This window comes from Phyllobates terribilis, unplaced genomic scaffold (assembly GCF_046119375.1).
Source record: "Phyllobates terribilis strain yellow unplaced genomic scaffold, ASM4611937v1 Scaffold_5__5_contigs__length_657084704, whole genome shotgun sequence".
Classification (NCBI taxonomy): Eukaryota; Metazoa; Chordata; class Amphibia; order Anura; family Dendrobatidae; genus Phyllobates; species Phyllobates terribilis.
In genome coordinates this window covers 452,803,088-452,827,828 of record NW_027362765.1, presented here as the reverse complement: position 1 = coordinate 452,827,828, position 24,741 = coordinate 452,803,088, and the positions used below count along the sequence as shown (strand labels likewise).

The 24,741-nt window shown below is 44.4% G+C and overlaps 1 protein-coding gene across 1 annotated transcript in view; it reads left to right on the top strand.

The window, feature by feature from the left end:
* The first annotated feature begins 4,620 nt into the window (after window positions 1-4,620).
* Window positions 4,621-24,741, top strand: part of PCGF6 (polycomb group ring finger 6) — a 56,321-nt gene continuing 36,200 nt past the window's right edge. Inside the window, exons 1-6 of the mRNA XM_073685336.1 lie at window positions 4,621-5,206; window positions 11,526-11,625; window positions 12,041-12,137; window positions 15,466-15,521; window positions 16,412-16,471; window positions 16,763-16,871. Of these exons, the coding sequence (XP_073541437.1) occupies window positions 5,060-5,206; window positions 11,526-11,625; window positions 12,041-12,137; window positions 15,466-15,521; window positions 16,412-16,471; window positions 16,763-16,871 (569 nt within the window). The 5' untranslated portion in view covers window positions 4,621-5,059. The remainder of the gene's footprint in view (window positions 5,207-11,525; window positions 11,626-12,040; window positions 12,138-15,465; window positions 15,522-16,411; window positions 16,472-16,762; window positions 16,872-24,741) is intronic.

The window sequence follows — 24,741 nt, the reverse complement described above, 5'->3', positions numbered from 1 at the left end:
CCGGGTGTCAGTTGATTGTCACAGCTGACACCCGGTACTATGTGCAGGGAACGGTCACGCACCGCTCCCAGCACATTAACCCACGCGATGCTGTTATCGAAGTCGATCGCAGCATTGCAGAGGCAAGGGGAGGTGATCACAGATACTCTCCTCCTCTTCCGGCTTCCAGCACTGTCTGCCGTGGCTTCCAGGATGTTGCCATGACGACCCGATGTCGTCATGACAACATCCAGGTCACCAGACAGCAGGAAGATTTTTTGGACATGCGCAGTGCATCTCCAAACAATCTTCTCCCTGTCCAGCGCTGACAGCCTGCATGACACAGGGATGGTGCTGCATTCCTGTGCCATGCAGGCGATCAGAGAAAAAAAAGTGAAAGTCCCATAGTGGGACAAAGTAATAAAGTATAAAAACTATCAGAAAGTGAAAAAAAAAAAAATTGTAAAAATAAAAAAAATAATCCACCAAAAATAAAAATATAATGTACCCATCAATAAATATTATTATAAAAAAAAACAATAAAAGTACACATATTTGGTATCGCCGCGTCCGGAACAACCTGACCTATAAAACTGTCCCACTAATTAACCCCTTCAGTGAACACGGTAAAAAATAAAAAACGAAGCAAAAAACAATGCTTTATCACCATACCGCCAAACAAAAAATGGAATAACACGCGACCAAAAACACAAATATAAATATAAATGGTACCGCTGAAAACGTCATCTCGTCCCGCAAAAAACAAGCCGCCATACAGCTCCATCAGCTGAAAAATAAAAAAGTTATAGCTCTCAGAATAAAGCTATGCTAAAAAATAATTTTTTATATAAAATTGCTTTTATTATGTAAAAGTGCAAAACATAGAAATACGATATAAATGTGGTACCGCTGTAAACGTACTGACCCGAAGAATAAAGCTGCCTTATCAATTTTACCACACGCGGAACAGAATAAAAAAAAAAAAACAATTCCTGAATTGTTGGTTTTTGTTTATTCTGCCTCCCAAAAATCGGAATAGAAAGCGATCAAAAAATGTCACGTGTGTGAAAATGGCACCAATAACAACGTCGACTCATCCCGCAAAAAACAAGCCGTCAAATGACTGTCTGACAAAATCTGGAAAAATTATAGCTCTCAAAATATGGCGATGCAAAAACTAGATTTTACAAAAAATGCGTCTTTTAGTGTGTGACAGCTGTAAGTCATAAAAACCCCATATGATTCTGGTATCGCTGTAGTCTCACCGACTCGAAGAATAAGGTCGTCTAATCACTTATACCGCATAAGGAACGGCGTCAAAAATAAACTCTTGGGTTAGGGTTGTGCTAGGGTTAGGGTTGTGCTACGGTTAGGGCTGGGTTTGGGGTTAGGGTTGTGATGGGGTTGGGATTTTTTTCAAAAGTAAGAAAAAAAGATGACGATATGGTGACTAGTGTTGAGCGCAAGTGCTCGCTACTTGAGTTTGCATCGGGTGTTCTGGTATGCATTGAGTATCGTGGGTATTTGAGTGACATACTCGAGTCTCCGGCCCATATGCTTCACGGCCCAAAAAACTTTACGGGGATTGACTGCCATGCACAAGCGATCCCCGCATGTTTTTTTTTGGGTGTCTAATAACCGTGAAACATCCGGGCGGGGACTCGAGCATGTCACTCGAGCACACGCAGTACATCGTGCATACCTGAGTACCCGATGCAAACTCAAGTAGCGAGCACTTGCGCTCAAGACTAATGACAACTTATTCAATATGATGACCTAATGTTATCAAATTCTGTGTCGTACCTCTGGGTTCAAAATGTTCACTATACATCTTAATAAAATTCTTGAGGGGTATAGTTTCCAAAATGGGGTCACTTGTGGGGGAGCTCCACTGTTTAGGCACATCAGGGGCTCTCCAAATGCGACATGGTGCCCGCTAACAAATTGAATGGAAAATCGTCTCAAATTGTTGGCGGACGCCATGTTGCGTTTGGAGAGCCCCTGCATGCCTAAACTTTGGAGCTGCCCCACAAGTGACCCCATTTTGGAAACTAGACCACCCAAGGCACCTATCTAGATGCATAATGAGCACTTGGAACCCCCAGGTGCTTCACAAATTGATTCGAAAAAGTGGAAAAAAAATACTTTTTCATTTTTCCGAATCAATTTGTGAAGCACCTGGGGGTTCCAAGTGCTCACTATGCATCTAGATAGGTGCCTTGGGGGGTCTAGTTTCCAAAATGGGGTCACTTGTGGGGGAGCTCCAATGTTTAGGCACACAGGAGCTCTCCAAACGCGACATAGTGTCCGCTAACAAATTGGAACCATGTCGCGTTTGGAGAGGCCCTGTGTGACTAAACATTGGAGCTCCCCCACAAATGACCCCATTTTGGAAACTAGACCACCCAAGGCACCTATCTAGATGCATAATGAGCACTTGGAACCCCCAGGTGCTTCACAAATTGATTCGTAAAAATGAATAAGTGAAAAAAAAAAACACTTTTTCATTTTTACGAATCAATTTGTGAAGCACCTGCGGGTTCCAAGTGCTCACTATGCATCTAGATAGGTGCCTTGGGTGGTCTAGTTTCCAAAATGGGGTCACTTGTGGGGGAGCTCCAATGTTTAGGCACACAGGAGCTCTCCAAACGCAACATGGTGTCCGCTAACAATTTGAGCCGATTTTCCATTCAATTTGTTAGCGGACACCATGTTGCATTTGGAGAGTCCCTGTGTGCCTAAACATTGGAGCTCCCCCACAAGTGACCACATTTTGGAAACTAGCCCCCCCCCAAGGCACCTATCTTGATGCATAGTGAGCACTTGGAACCCCCAGGTGCTTCACAAATTGATTCGTAAAAATCAAAGTGTTTTTTTTTTCACTTTTTCATTTTTACGAATCAATTTGTGAAGCACCTGGGGGTTCCAAGTGCTCACTATGCATCTAGATAGGTGCCTTGGGGGGTCTAGTTTCCAAAATGGGGTCACTTGTGGGGGAGCTCCAATGTTTGGGCACACAGGGGCTCTCCAAACGCAACATGGTGTCCGCTAACAATTTGAGCCGATTTTCCTTTCAATTTGTTAGCGGACACCATGTTGCATTTGGAGAGTCCCTGTGTGCCCAAACATTGGAGCTCCCCCAGAAGTAACCCCATTTTGGAAACTAGACCCCCTAAGGCACCTATCTAGATGCATAGTGAGCACTTGGAACCCCCAAGTCTAGTTTCCAAAATGGGGTCACTTGTGGGGGAGCTCCAATGTTTAGGCACATCAGGGGCTCTCCAAACGCAACATGGCGTCCGCTAATTATTCAAGCAAATTTTACAATCAAAAAGTCAAATGGCGCTCCTTCCCTTCCGAGCCCTGCCGTGCGCCCAAACAGTGTTTTTTCCCCACATATGGAGTATCTGCGTGCCCAGGGGAAATTGCACAACAAATTTTGGGGTCCATTTTTTCTTGTTACCCCTGCGAAAATAAAAAAAATGTGGTCTAAAGTAACATTTTTGTGAAAAAAGTTAAATGTTCATTTTTTTTCTTCCACATTCCAAAAATTCCTGTGAAGCACCTGAAGGGTTAATAAACTTATTAAATGTGGTTTTGAGCACCTTGAGGGGTGCAGTTTTTAGAATTGTGTCACTTTTGGGTATTTTCTGTCATAAAGACCTCTCAAAGTGACTTCAAATGTGATGTGGTCCCTAAAAAAATGGTTTTGTAAATTTTGCTGGAAAAATGAGAAATCGCTGGTCAACTTTTAACCCTTATAGCTCCATAACAAAAAAAAATTTGGTTCCAAAATTGTTCTGATGTAAAGTAGACATGTGGGAAATGTTATTTATTAACTCTTTTGTGTGACATATCTCTCTGATTTAAGGGCATAAAAATTCAAATTTTGAAAATTGCAAAATTTTCAAAATTTTTGCCAAATTTCAGTTTTTTTCACAAATAAACGCAAGTGATATCGAAGAAATTTTACCAAAATCATGAAGTACAATATGTCACGAAAAAACAATCTCAGAATCAGGGGAATCCGTTGAAGCATTCCAGAGTAATTACCTCATAAAGTGACAGTGGTCAGAATTGTAAAAATTGGCCTGGTCATTAACGTGCAAACCACCCTCGGGGGTTAAGGGGTTAAAAACAGGCAGTGAAATGTTTTACCTCACAAAATGAATCCTCTGCGACCCCCTGCTGTAATGTCTGTGTTGTCTTTTGCCTCCTCACCTGCCCAGGAGATGTGGTATGTTCTGTACACGGTCAGTCACAGACAATTTTTAAAATGAACTTTTGTACATGGGAAAACCCCTTTAATGATCAGTATTGTATTCGGTCACTATGTGGTGGTAATATGTGGTCTGGTCATGGTGTGGAGGTATTTCGCACATGTTTGGTTTGTGGCAGCTAAGGCCAGAGATTAGGTGCAGAAAACAGTAGAGGTGCTCGTCCTTTCCTATTTCAGTAGGTTCCTTTAGTACTAATTTTAAAACTTGTTTGAGACTCCTTTAATACCATTCACCATAGTAAGAAGTGACGGGCATGAGGGTACCTGCAGGGCAAGAAGGGGAAAGCGCTTTTACTTTTAGCTCCCCTAGTAGATTGAGGAAAGTGGGTGTGGTTTAAAATGGGCGTGGCTTCTTAACATAAACAGGGAACCTGTTGTTCAAGCTTTGCCTCTCACCCCTGTGCTGTGGTTTAGCAGTCACACATTTGGGACCCTAACACGGTTTTTTTTTTTTCATATACATTTCTGGAAAATTGGAAGGGTTGTTAATTTACACCCTGCACCTAATTGGGTGGGTGTGGGCAGGACCTGGACCTGCACGTTGGGAGTGATCCCTTTAAACCATCAGGTACCAGTGACCCACAGCATCACGGGTATTTCACGGTCGGCGCTCGCTTTGCAGCAGTACAGCCCATGGTCATCCTGACACATGATAGTTTTTATAGTTTTGCCACAAAACTACGATCGCTATAGGTAGCAATGAAAACTACAGTTCCCAGCAAGCCTGGCGCCACCTCACATGCGCAGATCTGTGTCGAAAAGAAAGTACCGCGCTGTTTGTAGAGCTGCTGCAGGGGAGGAATGGAGCTGGAGTTCGTGAACTCGGTAAAGTGTGAGGAGGAGGAGAGGACGGGGACGGCTCTGAGCTTTGCAGCCGCCGACATCACCCGCTCCTCGTTTGGAGATGAAGATGTCGGGCGCAGCGGGAGAGAGGAAGCGCTGCGCGAGGTGAGACCGGGCCCACGTGATCCGCGTGCAGTGACGTCACGCGCCTGTTTGACTGTTGTGTGTTTCTGGTCATGTGACAATAATACGATCTGATGACGTAATCAGACCATAGTAGTATATTACGTCATGTGGGGGCAGGTGTGATAGCTGAGGAAGTGTCAGACTCTGCACATACTATGTGCGATATTGTGCACTCTGATAAGTTATTGTGTCAGAACAAGTAAAGAAATGTGAGGTTTGTGTGGAGAAAGGTGTCATGGGAAGGTCCCGGTCCTGACTGTACAGAAAGGTGTAATGGGAAGGTCCCGGTCCTGACTGTACAGAAAGGTGTAATGGGAAGGTCCCAGTCCTGACTGTACAGAAAGGTGTAATGGGAAGGTCCCGGTCCTGACTGTACAGAAAGGTGTAATGGGAAGGTCCCGGTCCTGACTGTACAGAAAGGTGTAATGGGAAGGTCCTGGTCCTGACTGTACAGAAAGGTGTAATGGGAAGGTCCCGGTCCTCACTGTACAGAAAGGTGTAATGGGAAGGTCCCGGTCCTGACTGTACAGAAAGGTGTAATGGGAAGGTCCCGGTCCTCACTGTACAGAAAGGTGTAATGGGAAGGTTCCGGTCCTGACTGTGCAGAAAGGTGTAATGGGAAGGTTCCGGTCCTGACTGTACAGAAAGGTGTAATGGGAAGGTCCAGGTCCTGACTGTACAGAAAGGTGTAATGGGAAGGTTCCGGTCCTGACTGTTCAGAAAGGTGTAATGGGGAGGTCCCGGTCCTGACTGTACAGAAAGGTGTAATGGGGAGGTCCCGGTCCTCACTGTACAGAAAGATGTCATGGGAAGGTCCCGGTCCTCACTTTACAGAAAGGTCCCGGTCCTGACTGTACAGAAAGGTGTAATGAGAAGGTCCCGGTCCTGACTGTACAGAAAGGTGTAATGGAGAGGTCCCGATCCTGACTGTACAGAAAGGTGTAATGGGGAGGTCCCGATCCTGACTGTACAGAAAGGTGTCATGGGAAGGTCCCGGTCCTGACTGTATAGAAAGGTGTCATGGGAAGGTCCCGGTCCTGACTGTACAGAAAGGTGTAATGGGAAGGTTCCGGTCCTGACTGTACAGAAAGGTGTAATGGGAAGGTTCCGGTCCTGACTGTACAGAAAGGTGTAATGGGAAGGTCCCGGTCCTGACTGTACAGAAAGGTGTAATGGGAAGGTCCCGGTCCTGACTGTACAGAAAGGTGTAATGGGAAGGTCCCGGTCCTGACTGTACAGAAAGGTGTAATGGGGAGGTCCCAGTCCTGACTGTACAGAAAGGTGTCATGGGGAGGTCCCGGTCCTCACTGTACAGAAAGGTGTAATGGGGAGGTCCCGGTCCTGACTGTACAGAAAGGTGTCATGGGGAGGTCCCGGTCCTCACTGTACAGAAAGGTGTCATGGGAAGGTCCCGGTCCTCACTGTACAGAAAGGTATCATGGGAAGGTCCCGGTCCTCACTGTACAGAAAGGTGTAATGGGAAGGTCCCGGTCCTCACTGTACAGAAAGGTGTAATGGGAAGGTCCCGGTCCTGACTTTACAGAAAGATGTAATGGGAAGGTCCCGGTCCTGACTTTACAGAAAGATGTAATGGGAAGGTCCCGGTCCTGACTGTACAGAAAGGTGTAATGGGGAGGTCCCGGTCCTCACTGTACAGAAAGGTCCCGGTCCTGACTGTACAGAAAGGTGTAATGGGGAGGTCCCGGTCCTGACTGTACAAAAAGGTGTAATGGGGAGGTCCCGATCCTGACTGTACAGAAAAGTGTCATGGGAAGGTCCCGGTCCTGACTGTATAGAAAGGTGTCATGGGAAGGTCCCGGTCCTGACTGTACAGAAAGGTGTCATGGGAAGGTCCCGGTCCTGACTGTACAGAAAGGTGTAATGGGAAGGTCCTGGTCCTGACTGTACAAAAAGGTGTAATGGGAAGGTCCCGGTCCTGCCGGTGGGGAATGGTGTAATGGGAAGGTCCCGGTCCTGCCGGTGGGGAATGGTGTAATGGGGAGGTCCCTGTCCTGCCGGTGGGGAATGGTGTAATGGGGAGGTCCCTGTCCTGCCGGTGGGGAATGGTGTAATGGGGAGGTCCCTGTCCTGACTGTACAGAAAGGTGTAATGGGAAGGTTCCGGTCCTGACTGTACAGAAAGGTGTAATGGGAAGTTCCCGGTCCTGACTGTACAGAAAGGTGTAATGGGGAGGTCCCGGTCCTGACTGTACAGAAAGGTGTAATGGGAAGGTTCCGGTCCTGACTGTACAGAAAGGTGTAATGGGAAGTTCCCGGTCCTGACTGTACAGAAAGGTATAATGGGAAGGTCCCGGTCCTGACTGTACAGAAAGGTGTAATGGGGAGGTCCCGGTCCTGACTGTACAGAAAGGTGTAATGGGAAGGTCCCGGTCCTGACTGTACAGAAAGGTGTAATGGGAAGGTTCCGGTCCTGACTGTACAGAAAGGTGTAATGGGGAGGTCCCGGTCCTGACTGTGCAGAAAGGTGTAATGGGAAGGTCCTGGTCCTGACTGTGCAGAAAGGTGTAATGGGAAGGTCCCGGTCCTGCTGGTGGGGAATGGTGTAATGGGAAAGTCCCGGTCCTGACTGTACAGAAAGGTGTAATGGGAAGGTCCCGGTCCTGCTGGTGGGGAATGGTGTAATGGGAAAGTCCCGGTCCTGACTGTACAGAAAGGTGTAATGTGCCAGTCAAAATAAAAATCCAAAGAAACAGACTTATGCTATGTTCCCACATGTTGTGGACAGAGAATTCTGGTTTCTCATAGACTTTGCTGGTACTGCAAAACGCAGCTGAAAATTTGCATAAAAATCTGCAGCAAGATATGCTGAAAAAACCAACATTGCTGTTAGAGTAGAGCCTGGCCATGGAGCCATCTCTCTGCCCCCCACTATATACAGGTGCATCTCACTAAATTAGAATATCATCAAAAAGTTAATTTATTTCAGTTCTTCAATACAAAAAGTGAAAATCGTATATTATATAGAGTCATTACAAACAGAGTGATCTATTTCAAGTGTTTATTTCTGTTAATGTTGATGATTATGGCTTACAGCCAATGACAACACAAACGTCATTATCTCAGTAAATTAGAATACTTTATAACAACAGCTTGAAAAATGGTTTTAAAATCTGAAATGTTGGCCTACTGAAATGTATGTTCAGTAAATGTCCTCAGTACTTGGTCGGGGCTCCTTTTACGTCAATTACTGCATCAATGCGGCGTGACATGGAGGTGATAGATTCTCTATGGGGTTATGGTCAGGCGAGTTTGCTGCCAATCAAGCACAGTGATACTGTTGTTTGTAAACCAGGTATTAGTACTTTTGGCAGTGTGGACAGGGGCCAAGTCCTGCTGGAGAATGACATTTCCATCTCCAAAAAGCTTGTTGGCAGAGGGAAGCATGAAGTGCTCTAAAATTTCCTGGTAGACGGCTGCGCTGACTTTGGTCTTGATAAAACACAGTGGACCTACACCAGCAGATGACATGGCTCCCCAAACCATCACTGATTGTGGAAACTTCACACTAGACCTCAAGCAGCTTGGATTGTGTCCTCTCCACTCTTCCTCCAGACTCTGGGACCTTGATTTCCAAATGAAAATTGGAACTCTGGGCCTTTGTAGAGTGCGTCAATGACTGCCTTCTGGACATCTGTCAAGTCAGCAGACTTCCCCATGATTGTGGAGCCTACTGAAACAGACTAAGGGACATTTTTAAACGCTTAGGAAGCCTTTGCAGGTGTTTTTTGTTAATTATTTTAATTTACTGAGATAATGACTTTTGTGTTTTCATTGGCTGTAAGCCATAATCATCAACATTAACAGAAATAAACACGTGAAATAGATCCCTCTGATTGTAATGACTATATAATATATGAGTTTCACTTTTTGTATTGAAGAACTGAAATTAATTTACTTTTTGATGATATTCTAATTGAGTGAGATGCACCTGTATTTCACAGTCATGCAGCCATTAGCCCATCATGGTTGGGTGGAGCTCCTTTCGTGCTGCCATTGCAGAGCGCTGCCCCCTGTGATTTGTTTGTGAAGTGCTGAAATTTCTCTTAAATTTTTGTTTTACTGCTCCCTTTAGTAACAGGAAAATAAAAATGACAACAGAGCAGGATCCTTTACCTCGGCGGAAGCACTGACTGTCATGGGGAAGGAGATCTATGGGTCTTCTATCATGGTGCAGCCAATCACTGGCCTCATTGATGATGTTATTAGTGATTGTCTGCAGTGGTCATGTGTACATGATCAACTCTTATTTTATTCCCAATGCTCCCCTGAGTTTTCTGTTTAGTTTTTTTTTTTTATCCGCCATACAGTTCCAGACATACGGGCCTTTTAGTTTGTGCTATTTTTATATTTTTTACCAAGAGGGTGTGGCCGCAGGGCAATTATGCAGACCACACCCCCAAATAGTCCTTTGAGCCACGGCCCGTTGATAAAGACCACAAAAATAAAAAGGCCCCATATCTCTGGAACCGTTTGGCGGATTTGAAGGAAACCTGTCCGGCAATTCGTATTTCCCAAACCTCAAGCAGGACAAATCGAAATGTTCACATCCGATCAGTGCTGGAGCTGATATATGGGGCTGCCGGGTGTCGGACCCCCATCGATGTGATATTAATGACCTACCCAAGGATAGATCATCAGTATCATAAGCCTGGACAGCCCCTTAACGATCATATATGTTATACAGCCATTAATGATATTGAAGGAGGTTGTGCAGAAATCCAGCAGGGTTGGTTTTCTGCTGGTTATTGGGTTGTGGCATCTTGCCGGTCACCACATGACGCCATTAGTTTTCATTGTGATCTTATGTCGCTTGACCACCTTTCATCTTTTAGTCCCAGTCTTACTGTATGGTTTAGAGCTCACCCATTAGGACAGACCGGGGCATTATATTTTTGCTGGTGACAACGGGCTGCTCTCATCTACATAGATATTCATATCAGACGTTGTCCACTGTGACCCCCCCCCCCCCCCATCTACACGTTTTCACAGCCATCGATACCAGAGTAGTTTGCTGGTGCCAATCACAAATGTTTCAGCCATGTTGGTGTAACGTATCACGGAGCTGTAGCCATGTGCAAATACTTGTCTCTGATGCCCCGACACGTTACCTGAAAGTGTGCGTCCTGGCTGGATGTGTGGACTTGTGCTCTGAGGGCGCTACGCCCGTGCAGGCCATATGTAACCGATGTTGCTGGTTGGCCAGGACCAGATGTTTTGCAGTACCATGCTGGAGACCACCGTTTGAAAATAAACTTTTTACTGAATGGGAACTTGGTAAGATATATACAGGAGATAGCGGGTACAAAGTCTTATGAACTTTTCCTTCACAACTCAAAGTATTTCCCACACACAGATTCCTTCCTCTTTCCTCTATTCTCCTTTTTTTTCTTCTCCTCTTTACTCTCTCTACTTGTCCTCTGTATCCGCTGTTTCTCACTGTTTCACCACAAGCCAGCTCAGTACTACAGTCGTGTTTCGCAAGAGTCCTTTACTCATCCTGCAGTTTTGCGTCTTCTCTCCCCTTAGGGTGCTAGTATGGTCAGGCTTCAATCTCTCTGACGCTCTGGAACTCCCACTCGGGACTTTCAACTCGTCTGACGTACTTCGTCCTGTCCAGGTCTAATCGTCTGACGTACACTGTCCTGTCCAGGTCCGTTACCTTCAAGAGTTATAAATTCTGGACCTTTCTGCTAGTCGTCCTCTCCCACGGCTTGTCTCCGGTAGATCACTCTGTCTTTTAGTCACTTCTTTTCCAGATCATGCTATCTTTCTTTCGGTCTCCTCTCACATTATGGACACCCGATAATATGGCTCTGCTCACAATGGACCTTAAGTCCTCTTTCTATTCACTCCAGGCCCTATCTAACTTTCTAACAGGAAATTTTCATTTTCCCTTCAACTCAGCCCCTCCCACTTTGGGCTAGTCCTAAACATTAACTCTCACTATCCCTACTGTCAAACTACACACACTATCAATATTACTAACACTTTCTAACAAGCATCATGATTCACAGTCTACATCACATTTTGCATTACACCACATAACATTGGACTTGTTTCTTCAAGACTGAAACGTGGGCAGTATGTCCATCCCCTTACATTGGCACTTCTTAAATTTACAGAACACATTTCTTATTTTTTTTACCAATAGGGAATAATAGTTGAAAGATTGTAGTATTTTAATTCTTAAAGTAACCAGAACAGAAATAAACCAGTAGTACTCTTACCTTTCTACGCGTGTCATGGTGAGATACTGTCTCCTTATTCTGTACCCACAGCATATGATTGGCCTCGCTGACCTGAATCCCTACATCTTGTGCTCCATATGCCAGGGTTACTTCATCGATGCCACTACCATAACCGAATGCCTACATACATGTAAGTACTGGGCTGCGGAATCATACATGGCGGTGTGTTGTAGGTGTCCACCACTCTCATCTTTGGCTCATACACAGTATATAGACACTACGCGTTTCATGGACGGCCCTTCCCTTTCATCAGGTAAGTATATACAGTATATGGACCACCCATTTAAAGGGGTTGTCCACTGCCAGAAAATTTAGGAGCCAATTAATATAATAAGTGACGTGACTTGTTGTGTCACTTGTCAGCTGCGGCCTTTAGGCTTATTATTGTAATTGGGCTCCTGATACGCCGGGGTTGTCCATTAGTGGACAACCCCTTAAATTAGGCAACATATAAAATGTAATATAAAAATATTTTAATTTTGCTGAAATCGGTGGTATTCTACCAACTCTATAGTAATGTTTTTTTTCTGTTGTTTTTGTTCCAGTTTGTAAAAGCTGTATTGTGCGGCACTTCTATTACAGTAATCGGTGTCCGAAATGCAATGTTATAGTGCATCAAACACAGCCGCTTTATAACATCAGGTGGGTGTTATTACTGCGTAAAACCTCATTCAGACGGCTGTGATTCATATAAGAGTTGTAGGGGTCTGTTCACATGTCCATGTTTTATTACTGGCCCAGTTTCCACTATAAAACAAAAAAAATCAAAGTCGTGAATCAAACTCGCCAATAAAGGTCTATGGGTGTGTGAAAAACTCAGCGCCCTGGTGGCATCACAGTTGCATCTTAGTGCTGTCCGTTTTCACTGACTATTGATCTTTTTTGTCTTATTTGTTACTTTTGAACACCATTCATACCCCCCTCTAAGATGTCGCTCCACATGGGAAACCCAATGGGTGTCCACATCTACCACAGATGCGGTATTTTTTGTCTGCATCATAATAAAGATTAGGATGCCTTGTGCAGGGTCTTAGTGAGCAGACAATGACACCGAGGAGAGCATGCCCGTGTCGTGCTTTATGTCATAACAGAATATTGAGTTTCCCTAAGTAGAGAATAAAAAGAAAGTATAACCTCAATATGGGTTTGTAGGCCCCGGCAAGTACCAACCTACCCAAGAACCGCTCACGCTAGGGGGTCGTGCAATAAGCAAGCACAACACTGGGGGTCTGCGAATGGTGTAGGACAAAGCACTATAGGAATCTGCCGTGCCCGCTGCTTAGGAGCGAGCATTTGTGATGATCCATGCAAATAATTAAAAAGAACCTATTACAAATTTTACATGTTGAACTGGACACACAGTATAATAGTGGCTGCATATGTGTGTGTATATATATATATATATATATAATAAACCCTCAATACAGCAGCAAGACTATTAAAATGCCTTTTATTATACTCACCTAAGGGGCGGTCGGGTCCAATGGGCGTCACTGGTCTTGATCCAGTGCCTCCCCTCTTCTTTCGATGCCGTCCTCCTACACCGCTTCTTGTGGACGACACATTCTATGTCATTCACACAGGGTCTCCGGCATTGCGCTCCTGCGCAGGTGTACTTCTCTCTGCGCTGTCAAGGGGAGAGTAAAGTACAGCAGTGTGCATGCACCGTGGCTCTTTGGCGGCCTTTTCCTGTGCATTCGCACTACAGTACTTTACTCTGCCCTCGAAAGGGCAGAGAGAAGTACTCCTGCACAGGAGCGTGCTGCTGGACACTGTGTGTAAAGATACAGAGCTGTTCTCCTTGTCTATCCTCTTGTATGATTAGACAGTACTACAAGATAAACTTTTTGACTTTTTGACAGTTAGGGTGATTAATGAGTGGAACAGGCTGCCACGAGAGGTGGTGAGTTCCCCTTCAATGGACGTCTTCAAACAGAGGCTGGACAGACATCTGTCTGAGATGATCTAGTGAATCCTGCTTTGAGCAGGGGGTTGGACCAGATGACCCAGGAGGTCCCTTCCAACTCTACCATTCTATGATTCTAAGAGTAGAGATGTAACACCTTTCAGATAAGGTCCAAGTGGACAGAGGGGCAGCACAGTTTCATTTAGGCTATGTGCCCACGATGCAGAAATGCTCCGGATTTTTTCCTGAGCGTTTCTGCATCTCCCTGGTAGACAAAACGCATGCGGAGTGTACATGCGGATTGTACATGCGTTTTCCTGCCAGGGACAAGCGGATGTGAAGCGTTCTTCACTTGCATTTCCGCATGCGGGTGTCAAGCGCTTTCCAAGTGATTTTAGCACCACTTGGAAAGTGCTTGTCAACTTGGTCACACTATATAAATCATAAATCCATGCAAACAGCATGGATTTATATAGTGTGACCCAAGAGAATGTCAAAAAATAAAAAAATAAATATATACTTATCCTCCGATGGCCCGCGCTGTCTTGCTTCGCTCGGTCCCGGCTGCCGGCAGCGGTAGAGTGAAGGACCTGCCGACGTCAGCGTCGCGTGACCCGTCACATGACTCTGACGTCAGCGCAGGTCCTTCATTCCATCGCAAAGTGCCGGGAAGCAAGGAGGAGCGCAGCGCGGGCCGCCAGAAGGTAAGTATATATTTATTTTTTATTTTATTCTTTTTTTTACAGCTTTTTTAATGGTACCTGGGTGTGGATGAGTCTCTCCTCTCCTCCACACCCGGGTACCATCCGCACATTAGAACTCGCCAATTATGCAAGTACAGATGCAGTCTTGCGGAATTGGCGCGTTCTAATGCAAGTCAATGGCGGCGAAGACGCAGCACTTCCGCAAAATAATTAGTAGTGCTGCGTTTTTTTCCGCAATGATAATCCGCAGCGGAAATCTCCGCAGCATGTGCACAGCACATGCAGATTATCATTGGGGGACATGGCAGGCCTTCTACCATGCGTTTTTTAAGCGTTTCTGCAGCGTTTTTGCCGCTGCGAAAACGCTTAAAAAAAACGCATCGTGGGCACACAGCCTTAGTTGTGTCACATTGTAATCCTTTCTATCAGCTCTGCTGTACTGGCTCTCCTTCCACACTTGCTGTCCAGAGATGGGGCTACACTTTGTCTATTGTGTTCAAAGCAACTTTTGAGCACAGCAGACATAAGTGAGATTACTGACTCATCTCCAGACAGACAGTGTGGGGGAAGTGGCAGTACAACAGAGCTGATCGTGCTGTGAGAGTAGGAGAGCTGGTAGAAGGGTTTATATTGTGACACAGCTAAACTCAGCTATGATGCCCGTCCCCCCCACAGGAACCTTATCTGAAAGGTGTTAGAACTGTGCTCTAATCTCCCAGCACTGTCTAATTATGCAGGTGGATAGACTAGGAGATCATCTTTGTATACTTATATCTCACACACTGAGAAACCTAAGCTATGGTGGGGGCGTGTTCTTCTTTCTCCAGTGTTTTGCTGCCTGCTTATGATTGGTCAGCGTCCTACAGGAGGAAGAAGTACATGCCCCAAGTGAAAACTGTGTGATCCAACCCACTTGTCTTAACTAAAGTTAACTCATTAGGTGACAAATACTTTTATTGCTAATTTCTCCGCAACAGAGAGGCAAGATAAAACAAAAAACAAATAAATGTTTTATTCCTGTCTGCATCCACTATTACATTGTGTGTCCAGTTCAATATAAAAAATTTGGTGATGGGTCCTCTTTAACACATGTTGCACTGAAAATGACCAGGGCTTGGGTGCTATAAAGTCAGTATTTTTCTCCAGACTACGAGTTGTAAATGAGGGGGAGATGGGGGAAGAAAATATTTTCTTTCTGCCTCATTTGGCATCCTTATGTATTCAATAGAAATGAACAGAATCTGCAGCGTTTGGTGCCATCTTCCAAGATTAAAGCGTCTGTCGCTGGCATATAGTATATGGGCAATGCAGACCTGTTTGCTTTGCACACGGAATAATTGTGTAATCATTTATTTTTTAGGTTGGATAGACAGCTGCAGGACCTGGTCTTCAAATTAGTCGTTAATTTAGAAGATCGTGAGTGTTTCTTTCTTTTCGCTTGACTTAAAATGATATACTGTAAAATCTACAAAAAAATCCACTTTGGATGCAGATTATTCTGTGGATTTTTATCTTTTGCAATGCTGCTGATTCTTCCTATGTAAAGCGTCTTGCATGCAGTGAGTTTAGTCACTAATGTGCTGTCTGTAGCCCCTCAAGAGTCACATACATTCATAACACCATTTTTTTTTTTTTGGAATGTTTGTTTGCTTCAAATTCATTATGGTTTTTCCATTATTATGCAAATAGTTTTTAGTCTTCATCATTTTTGATGTTTACTCACTTATTGTGGTTTTCATTTTTCTGATTTTTTTCATGATTGAAACTTTTTAAGATATCGCAAACCTTTGATGAATTGAACTCTAGTGAAAGTAGAAAATCTGTCTCTTACATGGGACTGCTAGTCATTTTAACCCCTTCACCCCCCAACCATTTCTTTTGTTATTTATTTTCCTTCCCTTCTTCCAAGAGCCATTTTTTTTTCATATATGTCCATCAATATGGCCATGTGCGGGTTTATTTTTTGCTGACCGAGTTATACCAATGACACCATTGATTTTACCATATAGTGTATTGGACAATGGGAAATAAAATTCCAGGTGCAGTAAAATTGCAAAAAAAAAGTGGAATTCCACAATTTGTTTTTTTTAATTTTTATTTCTAAATGATAAAATTGACTTGGTAATGTGATTCCCCAGGTCATTGGCGCCATGCGATCACGTCACAGGAGCAGCTACTCCTCATTTCCTTTTGCATTACTTTTCTTTTATCTGCCCTATTGTCTGACTATGTAGCTCAATTATTGATATAAACGCTTCTCGTACAATGTAAAATATATAGATATATAATTTTTTTTTTTCTTTTAGGTGAGAAAAATCAAATGTATGATTTCTACAGAGAAAGAGGTCTTGAGGTGCCTAAACCTGGTGAGTAGCGTACATTTTTAACATACTGATAGGGAATGTAGATTGTGAGCCCCAATGGGGACAGTGCCAATAATGTCTGTAAATTGTCTGAATTGTAAAGCACTGCGGAATATGTTGGCGCTATATAAATAAAAAGATTATTATTATTATTATTTTTGCACCAGGCCCAATTATTTTCCTGCACCACTCATATTATTTTTACTTTCTATATTACTATTATTACTGTCCTATGTATTATCTTTGTTTCTTTATACATATACATGTATTATATTTATTTCTCTTTATACACAGTAGTGCCACATTCTGTGTCCACTGGTCGAGGAAGACAAAAGAAACCTCTTGGTCCTTTATTCCAGATTCCACCAGAGCTGGATGTGTCTCTTCTTCTGGAATTTATTGGGTGAGTAAACTTTAATTTTTTTCTTTTTAATTTATTTTATTATGTAATTATTTTATTTATTTTTGTTACGGGGTAAGTAATGTGTGCTAATCTATCAATGACACGTCTAACAGCATGAAAGGGAGTCTGTTTGCCAAAACTGACAGTATAAACTAAGCACATAAGTTTGTGGAGATATAGCCCTCATTAAAATCACACTTTCAGGCCTCCGGTAGACTTCTGTAAAACTGGGTCTAAGCACGGACTGTCCGCGGGCCTCCTGAGCTGAACGCGACAGTCTCATAGACATGTAGGAGACTGTCCAATTCTGGTGAGCACACCCATGCACCGTCCGTGCAATGCTTTGCAGTTTGTGCTTAGACCGAGTTCCATGGATGTTTGTAGGAGCCATTAGGGTTATGTGCAGAGGGGGTATTTTTGCTGGATTTTTGGTGCAGAAACTGAGCATTACTTAGTTTTTGAGAATTATTTCTTCTTCAAAAACTCCTCGAAAAACTCTGTATGCGCATATTTTTTTGTGTTGTAATCGCTGCCTCTTCTGCAGAAACTGAAGTTTAATCAGATATGCTAATTATGGTGCTTAGTGCATCCTGGGCGTGGCCACGAAGATGTTTTGCATGCCTCGTCTTTCTCATTTGTGATTGACAGCACTGGCTGCGCTGAGATTTCTCTGCCAACTATGCTTGCACTAGGTGTGACGATACAGCTTGTAATCTTATTCAGCCGGACATCTAGATTTGATAAGCCAAGAGAAATACCCTATTGTGTTTGTGTTGACTTGTGAATGTATGTGTGTTTCTATGGCTGGTCAAGAAGGACAGACCAGTATTTGTGTAACCCTGATTGTTTCAGAACCAGGAGAAGACAACAATGATGTTTCTTACTATGCTAATTGCATATTATATTAAGCTAGCTAGTTTATTTACAAGAGCCCCCTGCTATACCAACTATGTAAATTGATTAAAGGCTCAAACAGTGAAACCTGAGCCCTGTGGAATAATACCCTCCCTAACCCTTGCCCTGTGGATGTGTACCTGACAGAAAAAATGTGAACTATTTAAAGAACATATGCCTCTGTAGCAGTGAGATTTGAAGTAGAATCAGAGAGTCACTTTTTAAGACCATCAACTTGGTAGTATGGCTTTATCTAAAGAGACATAGATTTGGATTCTACATGATTCCAGCCTAAGTGTACACGGCCCTGACTGGAAAGATACAGATCTGCTCCACTGACCATCAGAGAACCCATGGATACATTTGGGGAGACCAAGTTGGGACGATGAAGTCACCTGGCCCCATGGATATGTTGTTTGGGGTTGCCAGGAGGGACCCTCCGGTCGCCTGGAACCCATGGAGACATTTGGAGAAGCCAGATTGAGACCAGCCGGTCATCTGGCCCCATGGAAACTCTCGGAGAGCCCAAGGTGGGACCCTCGAGTTTCCTGGTCTTGTACCTCGATGGATTGTCAGCTTCCTAAGCTTCCCGCTACCTTCTCTCTGTGGGAACCCTCCAGAAGCGCAGGGAAGGGGGTGGCACAAGTTGATGTAGTCGGCCCTGGAAGTCTCCAAAGTCTCAGCGGTTCTATCTCAGGCGGGCGGAAAAGGAAGGGTGAGACTGTGTAATATTATACCATCTTGGGTATTTGCTGGGATGATTCTATGTGTTTTATTGTCCGTTTGGTGGCTTAATAAAGTATTGCCACAATGTCTTACCCTCACCCTGAGTAGTATTATGCCCACTAAAGACCCTGGGTCTTCACATTTTGGTGTAGGCAAACCAGCAAATTCTCAGTTTCTGTAGAAATTAAACCACTAAAAGAGCAATATTTTTATTTTTGTATGGAGGAGGACTTTTTCCCTTACAAGGCTACAGTATGTACTTACGTTATATCATCAGTCTGGGCTGACAGATTTCCTTTACAGGCAGCATATGGATGTTATAGAGGAAAGTCCCTCTCTCAGGACCCCTCTATAAGCAGCTAACAAGGAGCGTCTCTTGCGTTGGTGGATTATGGCCTTCTGTTTCGTACATAGTTGGACAGAGCTGTGTCTAGTAGTGATGAGCGAGCATGCTCGCCACTGCTCGGTACCCGCCCGAGCATCTCCGTACTCGAGATGCTCGGAGCTCACCGAGTACTTTCGAGATGCTCGGGCCAGAGCTTGGGTCCCCGTCCTGCATGTTTGGCGCTATTTAGAGCACCAATCATGCAGGGATTGTCTGCCACTCACTGTAATGCTGCTGCCATGGTGGTTGTGGCATTACAGTGATTGCCCAAATCGATGGGAACAGTGCTCACAGTGAAACATGAAAAGCTGGCAATTCAGCAGCGGCATACACCGGTACCCGACAATTTAGAACAGAAAGAATAGAGCATCACACATAGATTAGATAGATAGAAACATGTCAGTCACATATATAATAAGTACAGTGATAGTGTTGGTTACTGTAGTTGTCATTTAGTGTTAAAATAAAGGATTTATTAAAAAAAAAATTGGTGTAGGGTTCCCCGTAATTTTAGTCTCTAGCGGAGGTTAAGCAGATGACTGGGGCAGATGTTTGAAGCCTGGGAAGGGGGTAATACCCACGGAGCTTCCCAGGCTACTAATATCAGCCCCCAGCTGAATACCTAGCCTTTACCAGCTATTAAAATGGGGGACCCCCCAAAACAATGACGTGGGGTCCCCCCTATTTTAATAGCTAACAAAGGCTAGGCGGACAGCTGGGGGCTGATATTAATAGCCCAGGAAGGGTGCCATGAATATTGGCCCCCTCCCAGGCTAGAAACACCAGCCGTCAGCCGCCCCAGAAATGGCGCATCCATAGGATGCGCCAATTCTGGCACTTAGCCTCGCTCTTCCCACTGCCCTGTAGCGGTGGCAGTGGGGTAATAGGGCTGGGGTTGATGCCAGCTGACATCAAGCCCAGGTTAGTAATGGAGAAGTGTCTATAAGACACCCCCATTACTAACCCCATAGTCAAAGTTAAAAAAAAAACACAAACACCCAGAATAAAGTCCTTTAATTGAAATAAACACACAATTCTTTATTGTTCTAAATTAAACCACACTTACCATCACACCCATTCCAGCTGAAGCCAACGATCTCCTGCAATAAAAATAAAATAATAAACCAACATCATCCTTACCTTTCCATGGTTCCCAGGATGGCTCCCGCTCTGCTACATTCACATGACAGGCTGGATCGCAGCTGAAAGCTGCCATCCAGCTTGCCATGCCGCAGACACTGAGAAGCGCAGGCATGCTTGCGCTCCTCAGTTTCTGGCTGTGACGGCATCCCGATGAGCCGAGTTCATGTCCAATGAACTCAGCTCACCTCATGCACGTCACTGACAGCGTGGGATAATTCTCCTGCCCATGTGGTGAGCGTGAGAGAATTCTACTGCGCTCACGGTAAGCGCAGGAGAATTCTCCCACGCTGTCAGTGACGTGCATGAGGTGAGCTGAGTTCATTGGACATGAACTCGGCTCATCTGGATGCCGTCACAGCCAGACACTGAGGAGCGCAAGCATGCCTGCGCTTCCCAGTGTCTGCGGCATGGCAAGCTGGATGGCAGCTTTCAGCTGCGATCCAGCCTGTCATGTGAATGTAGCAGAGCGGGAGCCGTCCTGGGAACCATGGAAAGGTAAGGATGATGTTGGTTTATTATTTTATTTTTATTGCAGGATATCGCTGGCTTCAGCTGGAATGGGCGTGATGGTAAGTATGGTTTAATTTAGAACAATAAAGAATTGTGTGTTTATTTCAATTAAAGGACTTTATTCTGGGTGTTTGTGGGTTTTTTTTTTTAACTTTGACTATGGGGTTACTAATGGGGGTGTCTTATAGACGCCTCTCCATTACTAACCTGGGCTTGATGTCAGCTGGCATTATAAGCTGACATCAACCCCAGCCCTATTACCCCACTGCCACCGCTACAGGGCAGTGGGAAGAGCGAGGCTAAGTGCCAGTGCATGATAATGCCCCGTCTCATGCTGCACATAACACATCTGCATCTCTGGCTGCTATGGGCATAAAAGGGGACAAACTTATGGTGTGGCCCCCATGCTCCCCTGACCTCAACCCCATTGAGAACCTCTGGAGCACCATCAAAAGGAGTGTCTATGATGGTGGGAGGCAGTTCACATCTAAGCAACAGCTCTGGGAGGGTATTCTGTCCTCATGCAAAACAAATGAAGCAGAAACCATCCAAAACCTGACAAATTGAATGGACTAGAGAGTTCAGAAGCTCCTTTCGAACAAGGGGTCCTATGTGCAAATGTAACATCACCTAGAATAAAGTTTTGAGTTGAAAACTGTTTGATTTCAGTTTGTGATAACCTGCTAATGCTTATAATTTCAAAAATGACCATTTTTTTGTTCTTTATTAAAATAAAAAGGTTGAAAACTCTGCTGTGCATAATAATTTGGAACATGCATTTTGAGTGCAGTTTGAGTTTTTTATTTTTTTTTAAATATACTGTTATCATAGGCAGTTTGTGCAAAAACCTTTCAATTGTACTCTAATAGTTATTTGACTGGAAAATTACAATGACTGCAATTCATATAGGTAATTTGGGAAAATCTGAGAAAATATTTTTTGCATAATAATTTGGAACACAGTGTATTACCCAGTGAGCCACCGCACCAGGGCCCTGGATGAGTTTGGTACAGCGCCAGAAGATGGCGCTTCTATGAACGGGCCATTTTCTGGGGTGGCTGCGGACTGCAATTTGCAGCGGGTGGGGGGGCAGAAAGCTTGGGTCTCCCTGCGCTGCGGATTCCAGCCCCCAGCTGCCTAGTTGTACCTGGCTGGACACAAAAATAGGGCGAAGCCCCACGTCAATTTTTTTTTAATTATTTCATGAAATTCATGAAATAATATAAAAAAAATTGACGTGGGGCTTCGCCCTATTTTTGTGTCCAGCCAGGTATAGCATCCAGGAACGGGCTGCCCCCAACCACCAGCTGCCTATTTGTACCTAGCCGGACACAACAATATAGGGAAGCCCTTTTTTTTATTATTATTTCATGAATTTAATGAAATAATTAAAAAAAAAAATACGTGGGGCTTCTCCCTATTTTTGTGTCCAACCAGGTACAACTAGGCATCTTGGGGCTGGAATCCGCAGCGCAGGGAGGCCCAAGATTTCTGCCCCACCCCCGCTGCAAATTGCAGTCCGCAGCCACGCCGGAAAATGGCTCGTTCATATAAGCGCCATCTTCTGGCGCTGTACCCAACTCATCCTGGGTTCTGGTGCGGTGGCTCACTGGGTAATAAAGGGGTTAGGGCCAGCTTGGCATTATCAGCTGGCCCTAAGCCCAAAATTCATGGGGTCACGCCAATATTAGACATGACCGCCATGAATTTCTAGTAAAGTATTAAAAAAAAACACAACACCCAGAATAAAGTCCTTTAATGTTCTGAATTAAACCATATTTACCATCATGCCCATTCCAGCTGAAGCCAATGTCTTCTGCAATAAAAGTAAAATAATAAACCAACTGACAGCGTAGGAGAATTCTCTTACGCTCACTGCATGGGCAGGAGATTTCTCCCACGCTGTCAGTGACGTGCATGAGGTGAGCTGAGTTCATTGGACATGAACTCGGCTCATCTGGATGCCGTCACAGCCAGACACTGAGGAGCGCAAGCATGCCTGCGCTTTCTCAGTGTCTGCGGCATGGCAAGCTGGATGGCAGCTTTCAGCTGTGATCCAGCCTGTCATATGAGTGTAGCAGAGCTGGAGCCGTCCTGGGAACCATGGAAAGGTAAGGATGAGGTTGGTTTATTATTTTACTTTTATTGCAGGAGATCGTTGGCTTCAGCTGGAATGGGCGTGATGGTAAGTATGGTTTAATTTAGAACAATAAAGAATTGTGTGTTTATTTCAATTAAAGGACTTTATTCTGGGTGTTTGTGGTTTTTTTTTAACTTTGACTATGGGGTTAGTAATGGGGGTGTCTTATAGACGCCTCTCCATTACTAACCTGGGCTTGATGTCAGCTGGCATTATAATCTAACATCAACCCCAGCCCTATTACCCCACTGCCACCGCTACAGGGCAGTGGGAAGAGTGAGGCTAAGTGCCAGAATTGGCGCATCCTATGGATGCGCCATTTCTGGGGCGGCTGACGGCTGGTGTTTCTAGCCTGGGAGGGGGCCAATATTCATGGCACCCTTACTGGGCTATTAATATCAGCCCCCAACTGTCTGCCTAGCCTTTGCTAGCTATTAAAATAAGGGGGACTCCACGTCATTTTTTTTTGGGGTCCCCCATTTTAATAGCTGGTAAAGGCTAGGTATTCAGCTGGGGGCTGATATTAGTAGCCTGGGAAGCTCCGTGGGTATTACCCCCTTCCCAGGCTTCAAACATCTGCCCCAGTCGTCTGCTTAACCTCCGCTAGAGACTAAAATACGGGGAACCCCACGTCAATTTTATTTTTAATAAATCCTTTATTTTAACACTAAATGACAACTACAGTAACCAACACTATCACTGTACTTAATATATATGTGACTGACATGTTTCTATCTATCTAATCTATGTGTGATGCTCTATTCTTTCTGTTCTAAATTGTCGGGTACCGGTGTATGCCGCTGCTGAATTGCCGGCTTTTTAAAAGAGACGGGTGCATGAAAATCGGAGGGCACTAGTTTGTTCCAAGTGCTCTGCTATGTTTTTCATGCACCTTCCTATATACCCTGCCTGCCTATATATTCTGCCTGCCTGACGTTTAATCGAGCACCTTTTCCATCGATTTGGGCAATTTTTGACCTTCTGCAGACCGCCGGGGGGGGGGGGGGACACCGCCAGAGAAATGCTCGAGTTTCCCATAGACTTGCATTGGGCTCTTTGCTCGGGTCGAGCACCCGAGTATTCCAATGTGCTCAACGCGAGCTTCGAGCACCCGAGCATTTTAGTGCTTGCTCATCACTAGTGTCTAGTACAAAAATAAATTTTCCCTGTTTTCTTATATAAAAAAGGGATATCTGCGAGTAAGCACACCAATCCCGGGGTCAGACAGCCATATTAAACCTCAGGCCAGTCCTGTGCGCAGCTCCAAGTGCTCATCTGGATAGTGGACGGAGCTGCCCACTGTGATATCATTGCTCCACTGCACACACTGCAAGAATTAATGCTGCACACTCGTGCCACCACCATTAGCTGTATATTGGAATTTACATTAGCTATCAGGATTTGCGTTCCTTACAGATCGCACTGATGATCAGACATTTCTCTAAGGGTTCGATTCATGTTTCTTTGGAAATGTTGTAGGCATCTAAAGCCATGTTCACACAGATTTTTTTGAGGCGTTCAAAAACCATGAGTTTTTCAACCAGAAAACGCTTCTGGAAACTCTCCAGTCCTTTGGATTTTTTTTAGGAGGATTTTTTTTTTTTCTTGAAGCTGTTTTGAATAGTTGTTTTTTTTACTGGACATTTGCTCAGAATGGAGTGGTTTCCTTCAGGATCCTGCACTTCAATTTTTCTTTTTCTTTTTTTTCACAAGGCATTTTGCAAAACGTCTGCAGAAAAGCCTAAAGAAGACCATTCAGTATTTACGAGAATCTGCCTTTTTTTTCTCATAGACATTACACAATACCTATTCCACTATTGGGCCTCGTTCAGACGTCAGTTTTTCACTTACCAGTACAATCAGTGGTTTTCACAGATAGAACTCGTACTGATTGTTGTCTATCGAGCTGTACACATGTCCGTGTATTTTTGCAGACCGAATGGTCCACACATAATCCTGGTGACATGTCTGGTTATTGATCCGTGTCACAGATCAGTCTCATCAATGAAAACATGGGATAGCTTTCAGATGCGAGAAAAATCATCACCTTCTGACTGAGCTCTTATTCTGTA